This window comes from Nicotiana tabacum, chromosome 24 (genome assembly GCF_000715075.1).
Source record: "Nicotiana tabacum cultivar K326 chromosome 24, ASM71507v2, whole genome shotgun sequence".
Lineage (NCBI taxonomy): Eukaryota > Viridiplantae > Streptophyta > Magnoliopsida > Solanales > Solanaceae > Nicotiana > Nicotiana tabacum.
The window spans coordinates 46,014,855-46,032,515 of NC_134103.1; the positions used below are offsets into that span (position 1 = coordinate 46,014,855).

At 37.4% G+C, this 17,661-nt stretch overlaps 1 protein-coding gene and 1 long non-coding RNA gene across 2 annotated transcripts; one reads left to right on the forward strand and one right to left on the reverse strand.

The window, feature by feature from the left end:
- Positions 1-339: 339 nt before the first annotated feature.
- On the reverse strand, positions 340-11,436 carry LOC107788786 (uncharacterized). The gene is made up of 3 exons (XR_001648702.2): positions 11,422-11,436; positions 6,202-8,180; positions 340-603 (listed from the first exon to the last, which is right to left on the reverse strand). It is a non-coding gene; the product is annotated as an uncharacterized LOC107788786 (long non-coding RNA).
- Positions 11,437-15,858: 4,422 nt separating this feature from the next.
- Positions 15,859-17,658, forward strand: LOC142178130 (uncharacterized). Its single transcript, XM_075247461.1, has 2 exons — positions 15,859-16,228; positions 16,325-17,658. The coding sequence occupies exons 1-2, from the start codon at positions 15,859-15,861 to the stop codon at positions 17,656-17,658; spliced, it is 1,704 nt and encodes a 567-aa protein (XP_075103562.1).
- The last annotated feature ends 3 nt before the right edge of the window (positions 17,659-17,661 follow it).

Below are 17,661 nucleotides of genomic sequence, written 5' to 3' on the forward strand. Positions count from 1 at the left end.
TCAGCACTAACGTCTCTCACAAAGGCTATATATGCCTCAAACCCCTTCTCAACCATTCATCGTGCCTTAAGAAAGGACACAACCCCGCCAGATATAATCCAATGTACCCCTCCACTCCAACAATGGGAAACTTGGCATAGCCAATGCCACGGTCTTGGCGTGACAGTCCAAAATAGCATGATAGGGAGACAACCAGTCCATACCCAAGATCGCATCAAAGTCTACCATATTGAGTAGAAATAGATCAACTCTGGTCTCATAACCACCAATGGCACCTAGACTCTAAGACTAGGTAAGCCTGACATTCATTGATAGCTTAACAGAAATAACAAACCAAGATAACAAAATAAACCTATAAAGCTCATAATAACTCCAAAACAGAAAATCAGTAACAAAATCCCCAAAACAGGTGGAACCGAGTCATAAGCTTTAGAGAATGTACTAAAACCTCTAATACAACATTGTCCGATAATAGGATGAACAATAGTAAAGTAATAACAGAAGGTGACTCTGAGGCCTACGAGCGTCGAGAAGGTATACCTTGAAGTATCCAGATATAATTGTACGATCACTAGTGTCCGACACGAGCAGATGTACCTAGATCTGCACAAAAATATGCAGAAATGTAACATGAGTACACCACAACGGTACCTAGTAAGTATCAAGCCTAACCTCGATAGAGTAGTGATGAGGCCAGGTCAAGACACCTACTAGCATAAGAAAACTGAACAGAGCATAGTATAGTCTAATAATGGAAAGTGAGGAAATAAATGAAAATAAAGCAGTACAATAATGTAGGCTAATGACGAAATTTAAGGCGGTAAAAGCAACAAGAAGTGAACACATGAGGAGAACAACAAGTGATCAAATACGGACAAATACAAGTAAGACAATGAAGAAAACAACGAGAATTGTCCAACCAACAAGCCTTTTTAACATGCAATATACAACAAGAATCACAACCGATGTATCATACCTCATAACCTCATTTCACAAATCACAATCACAACCTTTTCTTATATTGCCGCGTGAACCTTACATTTAGATATTTTTGAAAATATTTTCACGAAATAGCTACACGCGCTTTAGCCCTCTTATGTCGCCATGTGGCTTCAAGTAATTCCCTTACTAGCAACACGCATATAAATCTCACTTTATATCGCTGCATGCACATTAACCCTATCCTTATTCACAATATCACAACACAACACAATATCAACTCGTACCACATGTTCCCATATACCACAACTTACCAAATTCACAATACCAAATGTTACCACAACATATAGCTCATGGCTGAACCACAATGTCTACAAGAATCTCAAATTAACAAAATGAATGAGAAATAGTCAACAAGGAAACTTATTTTAACAACCAACAACTTCAACCTCAATGTGTTAATAGCTTTTCACGACTTCAACCTCAATAACTCAAAATGTTTCCACGAAATGACAATTTCCAATTCAAATACATAGCATAAGCTTAACAATGAAAGAGATAATATGAAATGGTAACTACATCTAAATGCATGAGAATGACTCAACGCAACAAGACATCATGTAATAACAACACCAATAAGAATAACTCGATAATAAAAGAGATAACATGACAATAAGAGAGGTAACAATATCAATTAAGAAATATAAGAGCATGTTTGACAACAAAAGATAAAACATGTGTTAACAACATCAAGTAAAGCATATAAGAGTAATTTAACAATGGAAGATATAATATGATATGACAATATCAATTAAATGCATGAAAGATCCTAAGAGTTTAGACCTGTCAAAATACCACATATAATCCCGTGTACACACTCATCACCTCGTGTACACGTCTTTCATATAATTCAAATAACACAATTAACCCAAATCTAAAGGGGTAGTTCCCCCCACAAAGTTAGGCAAGATATTTTCCTTTACTAGGATAAATCAACCCTCAAAATAGCTTTTCCCCTAAAATTTACGTCTGCACGACTCAAATATAACAAAAATGATTTAATAATATTAAACAATGCAAGAGAAACCAATTACGATTAATAAAGCTATGATCTTTACACAATTCCCCAAAAGTCAACCCCGAGCCCACCTAGTCAAAACCCGGGTCCAAGGGTAGATCCCTACCACCCATAACCCCACGAGTACATACATGTATTTTGTTTTCAAATCCGAGTCCAAATCGACTCTCAAAACCCAAATGTTTTATTTTTCAAAACTTTGGTAAAAATCCCCAAAAATCCTCTTTGCTTCTCATAAATTTGATGTTAAATCAAATATATAATCATGAAATATAGTTTCAAATTGATTAGAATCACTAACTAAATGATTGTAGATTAAAATCCCCTCTCCAAGTCGCCTCCTAGCGAGTCTAGGGTTCTAAAATGAGAGAAAATGAGATAAAATCCTGACTTCCAGCCGTTTTGTTCAGTTGCAGATGTCGTAATTGTGACTCTGGGTTCGTAATTATGAACCCTCACAATTGCGAAGAAAGTCTTGCATTTGCGGCTGCTGACAAACCCAGGAGATGTCGCAATTGCAACACAGACTTCGCATTTGCGAAGTCTGCCCTCCTTGCAAATGCGACCTATTTATCGCAAATGCGAACCAGGTATCATAATTTCGATATCTGAATCCCCCCGTCATGTTCGCAGTTGCAAATCTGTATTTGAGTCCAAACCTTTTCAAAATATGTCTGAAACTCAACCGAGCCCTCGAGGCTCCAAACCAAACATCCACACAAGTCTAAAAATATCATACATCAAAATGCATGAATTTCAAAGAAAAGTTCAAGAACCTCTAGAATTGGAACCAAGCATCTGAATCCTATCAAACCAACTCCGATTAACACCAAAGTTTGCAGACAATTTCCAAATAGCAAAACAGACTTATTCTAAGTCGCAAAATCAAATTTCAAAACCAATAACTAAAAAGTTAGCCTACGGTCAAACTTGGGAAAACTTCTAAGCCTCAAATTGTCAACTTTCGGCAAAATAAGTCAAATCAACCTAGGGAGATCCGAATTCGATTTCGGATATACGCACAAGTCCAAAATCACGATACGAACCTATCAGAGCCATCAAAACACCGTTATGGGTCTTTTTTCAAAAGTCAAACACTGGTTAACATTTTTAACTCAGGCTTCTAAACCAAGAACCAAAGGGTCCAAATGAACCCAAAATCTTCCCGAAATGAAACTAACCAACCCCGCAAGTCATAAAACCACAAATGCACATGTGTGAAGTATAACAAGGGGAAGCGGACCGTAGATAGACATAACGACTGGCCGGGTCGCCACTGTTCCTCAAAAGCGGAGGGTCAGCTTTTGGAGGAAGCTGCAGATGCGGCCACTGTTCCACAGAAGCAGGACCGCAGGTCCGGTTAAGTGAGCCGGAGGTACGAGAATCACTGGGTAGATGTTAAAACAAGGGTTTTGGCCATTCTTCTCATTTTGGATTTGTGAAACTCGGTCTAAGGTGATTTTTGGGAGACTTTTTACTACAATTGAAGAGGTAAGTTAAGTTTAATCACTTTGATGTTAGATATTGATTACTCATTGATTATTACACTTAGTTTATGTGAATTAGAAGTGAAATTGGGAATTTTAGACTATGTTGTTGGAGAGTGATATTTGATGGTTTGAGGGTCAATTTGTCGATGGAATTGGATGAAATTAGTTTGGTTGGTCTTGAATTGAATGGGTATTCGGAATTTGTGAATCTTGTCGGGTTCTGGGGTGCGGGCCTGGGGTTGACTTTTTGGGTTGACATTGCATATTTGATTCAAGTCGTTAACTTTATCATTTGAAATTATTTTTTATGGCTATTATTAATGGTATTAAGTTATTTTGGCTAGATTTGAGCCGTCTGGAGGTTGATACACGCGGGAAGGGCTTGTTAGAGGAGTGATTCGGCTTGCTTGAGGTAAGTATCTTACCTAAACTAGGTTGAGGCACTGGTTGCCTGAGTTATTTGTGATAGCTACATGCTATGTGTGGCGTATATGTATGGGGTTGAGCCCATACTCGGGCTAGTGCTTAGGCTATGATATGCCTTGAATTGATTGCTAAGCTTCATGTTGTGATGTTTCTCCTATTTGTACCCATATGTGAGCTATTTATAACCACATTAGAGATTACGTTAAGGTTATTCTCTCAAGTGAACCTGATAAACTGCTATATCATGATGAAATTGTCTGTTCTAGGTGTGATAGCACACATTGCACATGCCTACACCATAGCATGTTATTTATACCAATCTAGGAGTATGAAACTCGATAATCATTGATCTTGTACATGTATTATTGTATATTTGCTTTTTGTGTGTTATGATTTGGACTGGTAGTCTGTGATCAAGCCGGGCGAATTGTGATTATTGGCACATGAGTTGTCCGTGCGATTGGTATTATCAGCACATTAGTTGTTCATGCAGCACATGAGTTATCTATGCGGATCCAGATATTGATATTATTGGCACATGAGTTATCCATGCAGCATGGGAGTTGTCCTTGCAGTTGATATTATTAGCACGTGAGTTATCCGTACAACATGTTGATATAGATCCATCCCCCTAGGGTCACCCTCTCATGTGCCTTCTTGATGGTGTACATGCGGATTTGAAGAAATTGATAAGTGGTTTGGTACGGATATGGAAATATTGAGGAAAATCTTGCCAGTGTTATCTTTGGATTTTGCATTTCATCTTTACTTACAATTTGCGTGGTTAATTACCTGACTTATTTTCATATCCTCTTTATATGTTGTATCAATGACTGAGCAGAGAACTTGAGTAATTGTGCACACACATATGGTTCTTTCTGTGCTTTATGACTTGATCAATTATTTTTTTGTACTTGTTGAATTGATGAAACTGTATAGGTTATAGCAAGTATCATTTATAATTCTTGCTTCTTTTACCTTGCCGAGGTTAGTTATGATACTTGTTGAGTGTCACACCTCTTTTTTTCCGAAGAATAGGGGAGTTTTTCCAATTAAAGTGACATTATTCGAAATGAGATTATTTATTTAATTAGAGTTGCTACTTGAAATATTTATTATGGTGTCCCAAGTCACCGGTTTATTATAAAATCCTAAATCGAAGACATTGACTCTATTTATGCTCCGCAAACACAGAAGACCGAGTAAGGAATTATGTTAACCCGGAAGAAGGTGTGAGGAACTCTCGAGTTCCGTGGTTTTAGCACTGTCGCTTAACAATTAATACTTGGCTTAATTATCTGAATTATTACATATCTAAAAGCATATTGTGCATTTTATCTTTTACTGCTTTTAATTAAATTGTAACCGCTTTTATTTTTAGCCATTTTTAGTATTTATGGAATTTATTTGAACAAGTCACGATGTCGCGCACTTGTTATTTTTGTACACATTGCAAATCACGTCACGTGAAACGTACCCGCAATTTATAACATATTTATTTTATTATTATTTTAAGTTGGAGTCAAGTCACGTAAACGCGCACTTGAATTGGGATTTACATATCATGACCATGCCACGTGAACCGTACCCATAGTCACGATGATTTATTAATTAATCGCGCCTAAAGCAACTAGCGCATTTGAATTATTTTTTCTACTTCTAGATTATTGTGAAGGACATAGGTTATGGAATAGTTGTGGGAAAATATAGTATTTAACATTTTTTACTAAATAAAAAAAATGGATTAACTTATATCTAAACCCAGATTCCTTCTAATGCACACCATTAGTAAAATAACAATTAAACTCCACAAGCTCACTAAACACATTAGATTATTTAAACAACTCTCAAACTCAATGTAGCAAACTAGGCACACTCGGAAGTCTATAATTGAGTTTCACCCCAATAAATAAACACTCTTATATAAAGATATAATCTAACTTGTGCCTCTCTAGTAATATTGATCCACTTGTTTCCATTAAGCAAATAAATAATTCGTGGCACACACGGAAGAGTAAAAATCAGATTTTTGGCTCAAAGAGCGAATTCTTGAGGGAACGCCTCAACCATAAACTAATAGATCAGAACATAAAACCAACAAAATTATCACCTAAGCAATACATGGTTAATTTAAGCAAATATGCAGCAGGATATTTCAAGCAATAATCTTTATCTAATCAAAATAAATAAATAAATTCGAACCAGCATCTAAAGAAAAATCGACGCACAGATAGATCAATAACAGAGAATGAAGATAAGAGATTGGACCTCTATTGATTTCTTTGCAATTTGAGAAAAAGGACAAAACAAACTCTGACACGTGAAACCAAACTTCAACGCCGAGACCGATGGGAAAGCGGCATCCAGGACACAAACAGAGTACTCGAACAGAAACTCGCCATTGACTGGAAACCTTGAACCCAGCAAAACATCACTGTTTTAGGTGGGGAAAAAAAAGACTATTCTGAGGTATTTTTATGGCTAATTTGGTGTATTTTTCTGGATTTTCTTTGCGTTATTTGGGCCGAGGTGAGGACATTTTTTAAACTGTTTTTGCTGGATTTGAGGGCTATTTTCGGAGCTGATTTTCGGGACTGTTTCAGCTGAATTTTGGGGCTGGATTTCACTGGTTTTACTGAGTTTTGGGGACTGTTTTGATCATGTTTTGGGGGTGTTTTTCAGCAGTGTTTTGGCTGTATTTTGGCTGGAATTTTGGACTGTTGTTTAGGCTGTTTCGAGGTGATTTAGAGGCTGGTTTATCGAAAGTTTTCAGCTCATTTTTGGAGCTTTACTCGGCTGGTTTCAATGGAGTTTTAGGGGGTTGCTTTTGGGGTGTTCATGGCTGAAAAAGAAGAGGATGTATGGGGGTTTTGGGTGGTGTTTTAGTGGCTTTATGACTAATTTACAGGGTGGTTTAGGGGGCTTTTTGAGCTAATTTTCACATTGGGAAGAAAAGTTCGTGAGCTGCCGCTATAGTGAAGAAGAAGTCGTGGATTTTCATTGCTGCTATGAGGAAGGGAAAAATCCCTCTTTTCTTTCCAATCCCCCGTTTCTCTCTCGTTTTTCAGCGATTTTCCCCAACCCCCTTTTTGTTTGTGCTCTGTTTTTCCCTAAATGTGTGATGAGTGTGTAGATATATAGCTGAGTGAGGGTGTGAATATAGTGCCAAAAATATGAGCAGGTGAGTGGATATTACTTGGGAGGAATCTTTCTCTCTTTCCAATGCACTCCAAAGAAAAAATATGTTATGTGAGAGAACGTGAGGCACGAAAATGAAATTGGCAATGCCAGGGAATCTTTTGCAACTTGGCCATTTCTGATTGGTACTTTTTATTTTTTTATTTTAAAATTCTTTTCTTTTTAAGCCAAGTAAAGAAAAATACAAGGACAAAATATTAGCTAAAGTATCTCTTAAAAGAGAACATATTTTTTTTGTGAGTTTTTCTTTTCTTTTTCAAATGAACAAAAAATTAATATTCTAAAAATGTGAATCATTTTGATGGTTTTTAATTTTCTCAAATAAAACCTATAAAAGGGTGAAACAAAAGCTAAAATATCAAGATTAAACTTAAAAATATTTAAATACTAAAAAGTGGTGAAAAAACTAAATATGGTCAAAAATTAGATGCTCACAACATGCCCCTCTTTGCTTGGAAACATGAAGAGTTTTCAGCCAAAGGCAAGGTGAGCTGTGTGACTAATTTTTGACCAAACCATTATTTAAAATGGAAAGAAATAAGATAAAAGAGTGCAACCGAGTCCTGCTTGTGGACAACCTACATATCCCGAGTTATAAGGGAATAAGGTCGCGTGTAGTTCAAGGAGAATGATGGAATGCTGGAATGATGAGTTCGAGAGTCGAGTGAGGTTCCGTCGAGGATCTGGTCCGTGGTCCTGTTATTACATCAAAATCAAAATCAAAAAAAACTAAACAAGCCTATTAGCTATGAGTTACAAGATTCTTATTTATAAGTCTTTGAAAATATGATCTAGAGTCTTGACAGGTTCTTCACACAGACTCTGATCTGAACCTTGATGCTTGCTAGCTGCAGGTGTTAGTTCATTCTTCTAAGGCTTTTTCAGATCAAAATGGAAAATGCAATGCTCCTGACTTCAGTCATGTCTTGAGCAGTCCACATTTTTTCATTTCCTTCTGCATTTTGGATTCACTTATTTTTTCTTTTCTTTTATTCAGAATTGATCCTTCTTCTTTTGGTCATCTCGAACCATTTGCCTCGACGTAAAACCTGTTCAGACACCAAAACAAATAAACGAACGAAATTTTTCTGTCCCAATTTTTATTAGGAAAATATTGTGAATTATTTATAACAAAACTCTATACTACTTTATTTATTAAAAGCAATAAAAGGTCTGGATTGGTGTACCCTGGGAAAACGTGATTCTTTGGGAATGGTGTACCCTGATTGTTTAAATGGTGCCTCAACTAAGTATTGGTATACCTTATGTTGGGGAAATGCGATGAGGGAATGATGTACCCTATATTTAGCAAAGATATCAGGGAGTGGTATACCCTGCATTTAAGATCAGATTAACTAGGGATTAGAGACCCTAATGTTGGAGAGAAGACTAGGGAGTGGGGACCCTATGTCTAAAATAACATTAACTAGGGAGTGGAGACCCTATGTTAGAAAGGAGACTAGGAAGTGGAGACCCTATTTCTAAAATAAAATCAACTAGGAAGTGGAGACCCTATGTTGGAAAAGGAAGACTAGGGAGTGGAGACCCTACGTCTAAAATAAACGTCAACTAGAGAGTGGAGACCCTATGTTGGAAAGAGAGACTAGGGAGTGGAGACTCTATGTCTAAAATAAAATTAACTAGGGAGTGGAGACCCTATGTTAGAAACGGAGACTAGAAAGTGGAGAACCTATGTGTAAAATAACGCCAACTAGGGAGTAGAGAACCTATGTTGGAAAAGAAGACTAGGGAGTGGAGATCCTATATCTAAAGTAAAATCAACTAGGATATAGAGACCCTATGTTAGAAAATGAGACTAGGGAGTGGAGACCCTATGTCTAAAATAACGTCAACTAGGGTGTGGAGACCCTATGTTGGAAAAGAAGACTAGAGAGTGGAGACACTATGTCTAAAATAAAATCAACTAGGGAGTAGAAACCCTATGTTGGAAAAGAGATTAGGGAGTGGAGACCCTATGTCTAAAATAAAATCAACTAAGGAGTGGAGACCCTATGTCTAAAATAACATCAACTAGGGAGTGGAGACCCTATGTCTAAAATAACATCAACTAGGGAGTGGAGACTCTATGTTGGAAAAGTGACTAGGGAGTAGAGACCCTATGTTGGAAAAGTGACTAAGGAGTGGAGACCCTATGTCTGAAATAACGTCAAGTAGGGAGTGAAGACCCTATGTTGGAAAAGAGACTAGGGTGTGGAGACCCTATGTCTAAAATAAAATTAACTAGGGAGTGGAGACCCTATGTCTAAACTAAAATCAACTAGGGAGTGGAGACCCTATGTCTGAAATAACGTCAACTAGGGAGTGGAGACCCTATGTTGGAAAAGAGACTAGGGAGTGGAAACCTTATGTCTATAATAAAATCAATTAGGGATTGGAGACCCTATGTTGGAAAAGAGACTAGGGAGTGGAGACCCTATGTCTATAATAACGTCAACTAGGGAGTGGAGACCCTATGTTGAAAAACAAACTAGGGAGTGGAGACCCTATGTCTAGACCCTATGTTGGAAAATCCAGCTAGGGAGTGGTGTAGCCTATACTACCATGATTTTGAACTTTGTTTTTTCTTTCTTTTTTCATCATTCATTTTTTTTTTTTCAATTTAGAGAACGAGTAAATGCGGGAAAAAATTTTGGAGGAGACTTCCCTTTTGGAGTTGTTGATGCAAAGTTGTTTCTAGCCTTCGCGCAGTTTCTTTTTGGTTGCACCTGCTTCTTGCAAGGTTGCTTTTGGATTGTACATGTTTTCTGTTTTTCAAACAAAGAACAATTGTTAATTTGAAACGGTGGTTGGTTTTGCGGCCTTAAGTGTTTCAGTCACTTGATATTGGCCAGTTTCTTTGATGATACTTTCACTTGCAACTGGTTGTTTCCTGAATACCGATTGCACTTCTGGCCCTAGAGAACCCTTGGATTTTCCCAAAACTTTGCCATGACGGTTGGTCGCGTGGGACTTAACCTTTTTCAACTTTATTTTGCCTGTGTAGGACTTTCACTTCCTTCTTCCAATTTTAGCTTAAGAGCATTGGGGAACCTTTGGCTTTTGCCAAGGCGGTTAGCCACTTGGGACTTAACCTTTTCAACATCATTTTACCCTTATAGGCACTTCAATTTGATTTTCTCCTTCCAAGAGTTTTTTGATTTTGAAGTATCGACTACCATGGCCAGTCGGGGTCGACTTGATGCCCCTGCCAAGGCTGGGTGTCATTTTTGCATATTAGTGTATCAAACGAGAACCCTGTAAATCAGTCTTGCTATCTCTTCTTTGCCTTAGTTTTTTGGAACAAAGTTAGACCGAAAACGATTAAAAAAAAAAACAAATAATTGAATGAAAAATGAGTTTAAACGAGAGTTGTCCTTTTCGGGGAACGGAAAGAAGGACTTATCTGGAGTACCTACGGACTTCAATGAACATGACATGTCTTTTGGACTGGATGCCTGATCAGTGTGAACCGTCCGACTCTCACAAATTCATCACAACTTTTGCCTCGAAACCGAGAAACTTTGCCCAGGATTGTGTTGGTGCCAATGGCTGTGAGGATCCTCTTTTTCAATTAGTGGTGCCCTCTGCGGGTTTTCACCAACTGACCTCTCTCATTTCTCTTCTCACCATCGCCTTATAGTGCTCTTTGTGTGTTTTCACTAAAAAGACTCTGTCATTTTTAATTTCTCTACTTACCATCGCCTTACGGTATCCGTGAGGATTTTCACAAACAAGACTCTCTCATTTTATTTCTCTCATTTGGTTATATCAGATCCAAGTGATTGTATCCTTCAATTCTTGAATATTCTCGTTGATTGATCGGAAGGACTTGAAAATGATTTGGGTAAAAAGGATTTGGATTGAATTATAACTTTAGAACCTTTCAGGCGAAACTATCGTTGAACCATTGTAAGATTTGCCCCAGTTTCACTTTTGGGAGGAATGTGGATTTTTGTTTTAGTATGACTGAACCCCAGAGAGAGGCTGTCTACGTATCCTTTCAGAATCAAGTCAAACGCAGTTCAATGAACTTGTTTGGATTTTTGTTTTGTTTTCTTTTTCTTATTCTTTCTCTTTTTTTTTGTCTTCTTTGTTTTGTTTTTCTTCTCTTTTTTATTTCTTGTTTCTTTTTTTTTTATAGCATCTTCAGATTCTAAGAGTGTAATCAAAGAAAGGTAACCAGTTCAAAAGGGTTAGCAAAGGGTTGATAGTGTTTGAATAGCAAGAATGAAAGCCTTCATCATCCCAATTAGAGAACATTAATAATACATAGAGGGTAAAACATAGTACCTTTTGACTACATCCGCGTTGACAGTTGTTTCAAGGGCATTTCCTTCGATGCTTCCCAGGTACAATGCTCTCTTTTGCAGTAATCGCGTTACAATCTATGGACCTTTCCAATCCAGAGCCAATTTTCTTTTAGCTTCTTCATGAGGTGGGAGGATACGTCTCAGAATGAGTTGTCCTATTTCAAATTTCCTGGGCCGCACTTTCTTATTGTAGACACGGGCCGTTCTTTGTTGGTACAACTGCCTGTAGAAAACTGCGGCCAATCATTTTTCATCAATCAGTGTCAATTGTTCCAATCGGTTCTTGACCAATCATTATCCTCAATCTCGGCTTCAACAATGATGCGAAGAGAGGGAATTTCAACTTCTTCCGATTTCATTGGGACTTGGCTTAGGCCTACTGTTCCAATTCTTTATTTATTTTCTCACAAGCCTTATCTTCAACATATTCTGCTTCTTGATTCATTATTTCGAGGTCTGACAGTGTTTTAGGATCTGGGCATGAAGTCCGCAAGCATGTCATGTTATTAAAATCTACATTAACAGAACTGAAAAGAGAATAAGAAAGGTGACAATATTAAGAAAAGAGACATTTGTTAACGATAAAATATTAATTTCATTTATTTGAAACTTTTATTTAATATAGAAGAGTTTACATCAGAAAGAAAAGCAGTGAAGTAAAACATCCAGATTACACCCTGAAATAATTCGTACGCAGAAAAGACAGCAAGACCGGCTACCGAGACTCCCATCTAACAAAGAACTTTTCAGGTTTGCCACTCGTTTTTAGGTTTCTCTTCTGCCGCGATAATAGTTAATGTGGCTTTCAATGGTGGATCGTCAAGTCTTCAACAGCCCTTTTGAGGGTCCAGCAGTCCTCTGTATCATGTCACACTGCTCTAGAGTGGTATTCACATCTAGCATCAGCTTGATGCGAGGGGGACTCGGGGTTTGGCCGGTACGGGGCCACTGGCTGCAGCAGACCTAGCCTGATTAGCTTTTGAAACAAACTTGAATATGATTCACGGCTCTCTTGGGCAAGGATTGTATTGGGGAATATTTGGTTGGGGATTATATGGAGCTTGGTAAGGATGGGAATTTCTAGGAGGTAGAGCTCGGTTTTGTGTATAATGTTGTGGTCGTCTGTAAGGTTGCACGTTCATTACCGCATAGGGAGGTGGTGCCACGGAATAAGCAGCATCTTGATGGGGATAATAGTGTTGTGGGATCTTAGGAAGCATATATAATTGGTTAAATGACCTACGGGCCCCCCTCGAGCTCGAAGCCATCATGGCTCCCTCTTACCTCCTGCTTATGTTCATTAAACCCCCTGAACCATTCCGAACGGTCTGTGATGTTGCCTTAAAGGCAGCATGTCTCAAGATTTGGCCCGTTTTTAAATTATTTTTTACCATCTCCCCAATTTTGATAGCCTCGGCGAACGGATTACTTATAGCAGACATCATGTTCTGGAAGTAGTCCGCCTCTTGGGCCTGTAGGAAAACCGTAACCATTTCTGCTTCGTCCATTGGAGGCTTTACCCTGGCGGCTTGTTCGCATTGTTTGACAGCATATTCACGGAAACTTTTCGTGTTTTCTTTTTCAAATTAGACAAAGAGTTCTCTTTTTGGATTTTTCACTCTTGCTTTCTTTCTTTTCTTTTTTTGGGTTGTTTTTCGCTCTTCGTTTTTCTTTGTTATTTTTGCCACTCTTTTCTTTATTTTTCTTTCTTCTTCTTTTTTCACTCGGTTTATTTAATGGCTATGATCGAATTCGATGGGGAATGCCTACGTATCATAACGTCGCATGAATCAGATCATTACATAGTTCAGAAAAATCAGGAATTGAGTAAATAAACTAACTCTTTTTTTAACTTTTTATAAAACTCGGACCATGAAAGCTTCTAGAAAAAGAAATATTTTTGAATTTAAATTAATTATTATTTTTTGGATTTTCTAAGGAAAGAATTCTAAGAAGGAATTAAGGAAAGGAAAAATATTTTTAGATTTTTTGAAAATTGGGGCCGGACGCGATGAAGGTTTGTCTACGTATCTCACATCCGGTGAGAATCAGACCTGCATAGTTCGGTCTGTTTTGACACAACAGGAAAAATATGACTTTGGAAAACATTAGCTCATTTTGAAATAACTTTTATTTTCCTCTTTTTTGTTTTTAAAATTTCGGCAGAGTTTCTTTATTTTTCATACCTGGATTTTTCAGAACCGGGAAATATTTTTTTCTCTCCTACCTCCCTCTTGGTTTTTTTCTTAATTTTCTTTCCCTACTCTAGAAGCCGGTCAACATGCAAGCCGAAACGAACAAATGCACAAGTAACACGTAAAATGCATCAGGGTGATCTTTTAATTTGGGTACACCTGTCCTAGACGGATCCAACCCCTATGTTGAGTCCCCAAAGTCAAATGCACGTGATGCAAATAAATATTCTCACTATGGATCCGGCATGAGGCTATGTTATTCTAGCTTTGAATCCTTGGTTGTGTTGTTCTAGACCTGGCTTACCCGAGCAGACAACTCGTGTAACCCCCCAAAATTTTACTAATATTTGTATTCTCGATTGAGCATCTTTATAAAGAGGAGATATTTTACTTCGCACTTCCTAAACGTGAAATTTATAATATATAAAAATTCCTTACTTTAGTTTGTGTTAATATTGACAAAGAAGTTCCATGGTATTGTTATGTGTAACATTTAATATTATTTTAATGAATTATTTTTAAATACATTAGATATCTACGGTTTTGGGCTGCCACCCTTTTGTATTTATCTAAAGATATTTAGTACGTTGGGCAGCCGCATTTTTCATATTTATCCAAAGTTTTTATATTACTTTTGTGACATGCTTTTTCATAACCTCATCTTATTTTCAGTCTTTAATGCCAAAGAAAACCCCATCTCTCTCTCCTTCTTATCACATGAAAAACTCCATGAAAACCATCATGAATTTCTACTAAACCAACCAGCAAAACTCGTTTTTGGTGAAGCTCAAGTTGCTCCTCTCTTTTATGGTAAGTTACTAAACCCATTTTTACACTAGACAACTATTAGTATTTTCTTCATATCTCTTTGTATATAGCTCCGTTTTAAGTGATCTAAGACTTTATGGAAAGCTATTTCATAGATCTATAACTCTTATGAAGGATCCAAAACCTGGTTTATCTTTTATTTATCCGAACATAGGTGATGAAGTACATGGTAGGTGCTGCCCAGATTTTACTATTTTAGGGTGTGTTAATAACTCAAGTCTTGTAATATGCTGAATTTAGACTTTGTCTTGTAAATATGTACAAAGAAAAAAACTAGATTTTTTTTATACCCGATAGTTTGAAATTTATGTACAATACAAACTTGCATGATGTTGAATGAAAGTATAATTTTGTTAGGAGGTTGATTTAACGTGTTGATTATTTAAGAAGGGTTATATCACCTTATGTTGATATTTTGACATTGTATATCATAAAAAAAAATTAAAAAGAGTATTTTCAAAAATAAAAATATTGCACTTTGGACCTCATCGCATAGGCCTATTTCCGCTACTAAATTATTCTGAATATTTTTTTTAAAATTAATATCTTCTTAATGTTGTAAGTTGTAAATTAGATTTGTTTCATAAGTAGCACCCTCCCAAAGGGGTTGCTACAAGTTTTGGTATCAGAGCCTAGGTTTGTGATTCTAGGATTTTTGTTGTGATCGTACTTAATATGTTTTGTTATTTTCTTTGTTGAAAATGACTTTGAGATTATAAATTATTACATACTTGTTTAATGTAATTTGTTGTATTCCTTGTGCATATGCATCATGCACATGTCCCTAATACAATGTGATCTTATCTTTTATAGGAATTTTAATATGGCCTCTTCTTCGAATAGAGCTATTGAATCCGTTGATGAAAGTCAGGCCCATTATAATGCTCCACCTCACCTCCAAGAGGGAGATGAGGTACCCTTGCCTAACCTAAATCATCATAGTGTTAGTGAAAATGAAGTGGGCAATAATCCAAGAGCAATGGGTTATAGTACTCCTATTATGACTCCTCCATTTCAGCAGATGGTTGAGTTCTTTCGTCACTTGGCTGGAACAATGTCAGAACCTAGTGAAATGAATTTTGAGAAGATGAAGAAAATGGGTGGAGTTGAATTTGAAGGCACTATTGATCCCACGGTAGCTGAACAATGGATCGAGCGCATGGAGAGGGTCTTTGAACAACTAGAGTGTACTAATGCTTCCAAATTTAAGTATGCTATCTCTCTTTTACAAAAAGATACCTATGATTGGTGGGTAAGTGTGCCAAATGCAAAAGCAAAACCTCCGGTGCTGACTTGGGATGACATTGTGAAAGGAAAGCATTTCGTGCGAAATATGTCCCCCTGTCTATTGTGATGCTAAGAAAAAAGAGTTTCTGAATTTAAGACAAGGGAGTATGTCTATTGCATGGTATCAACAAAAATTTCTAAGGCTCTCTCGCTATGCTGGAGGTATTATTGATGGTGAAAGAGACAAGTGCACAAGATCTGAAGAAGGTTTGAATGGTTACATTCGAAAGTATATGGCAATCTTGCAACTTGAGGATTTTTCCAAGTTAATTTCAGCTGCTCTTACTTGGAAAAGAATTGAAAAGGAAGAAGCTAGTAGGAGAGAAAACAGGTTTAGCAAGGGTAATTCAGATTATGGCGGTCCATCCAAGAAAGGAAAGTTTGACTATTCCAAGACTGAAAGTGCACAGAAGTCATCATATCATAAGCAAAATAAGCCAAATTTCTCTACTGCTAGTACTCCAAGTTATGTCCAAGGCAAAACTTATACACCTACTTGTGCATAGTGCGGGAAGAATCATTATGGTGCCTACAGAAGAGCTTCTGGTGCTTGTTTTAATTGTGGAAGTCTAGATCATAAAGTGAAGGATTGTCCTAATCTTAATCCTCTTTCTTATACACATAAAGAGGGCTCAGTTCAAAAGCCTGTCACTACTCATTCTCAAGCTAATAGCAGCGCAAGACCTAGAAATGTGCAAGCAGCGGGTTCGGGTGGAGCTAATCAGGTTAGTGGATTGAGATCTACTGCACTAGTCTATGTTATGAGACAGAGGAATAACCAAGATGGCCCGGACGTGGTTGTTGGTAAATTTCACTTATTTGGCATATTTGTTGTTACATTATTTGATCCTGGATCTTCGCACTCTTATGTTTGCTCATCACTTGCATTTCCTGATACTGTTAAATCTGTGAGACTTGACTTTGATGTGCTGGTCACGAGTCCGTTAGGTCATCAGGCTGTTGTTAACAGGATTTACCGAGATTGTCCATTCATGATTCAAAATCTGGTCTTCCCTGCAGACTTGATTGAAATGCCCTTCCAAGACTATGATGTTATTGTTGGTATGGATTGGCTCCATAGGTACCATGTATTGGTTGATTGTAGGTTGAAGCAGGTGACTTTTAGAACTCATGGATATTCACACATAGTAGTTCAAGAAGAAAGATCATTGACATCTAATATTATCTCTGCGGTCTTGACAAGGAAGATGATTTGTCAAGGTTGCGATGCCTATCTTGCTCATATAGTCGATACACAATTGGGGAGTCCAAGTCTTAAGGACATACCCACCATATGCGACTTTCCTGGTGTATTTCCTGATGATCTTCCTAGGTTGCCTCCCAAAAGGGAGATTGAATTTCCTATAGAGCTTGTCCCTGGAACTACTCCTATTTCTATAGCTCCTTATAGAATGGCTTCAGTTGAATTAAAAAAGTTGAAGGCTCAATTGCAAGAACTTGTTGAGAAAGGTTTTATCTGTCCCAGTATTTCACCTTGGGGAGCTCCTGTTTTTTTTGTGAAAAAGAAAGATGGCACTCTTAGGCTTTGCATTGATTACCGACTGAACAAGGTAACAATCAAGAACAAATACCCACTGCCTAGAATCGATAACTTTTTTGACCAACTGAAGGGTTCCAGCTTGTTCTTAAAAATTGACTTGAGGTCTGGATATTATCAGTTGCGCATGAGGGAGCAAGATATTCCTATTCCTAAAACTACTTTTAGGACCAAGTATGGCCATTATGAATTTTTGGTAATGCCATTTGGTTTGACAAATGCTCCTACTGCATTTATGGATCTAATGAACCGTGTATTCAAGCCTTACCTTGATCAATTTGTGGTGGTCTTTATTGATGGCGTTTTAGTCTATTCCAAGAATAGAGAAGATCATGATAAGCATCTCTGAATT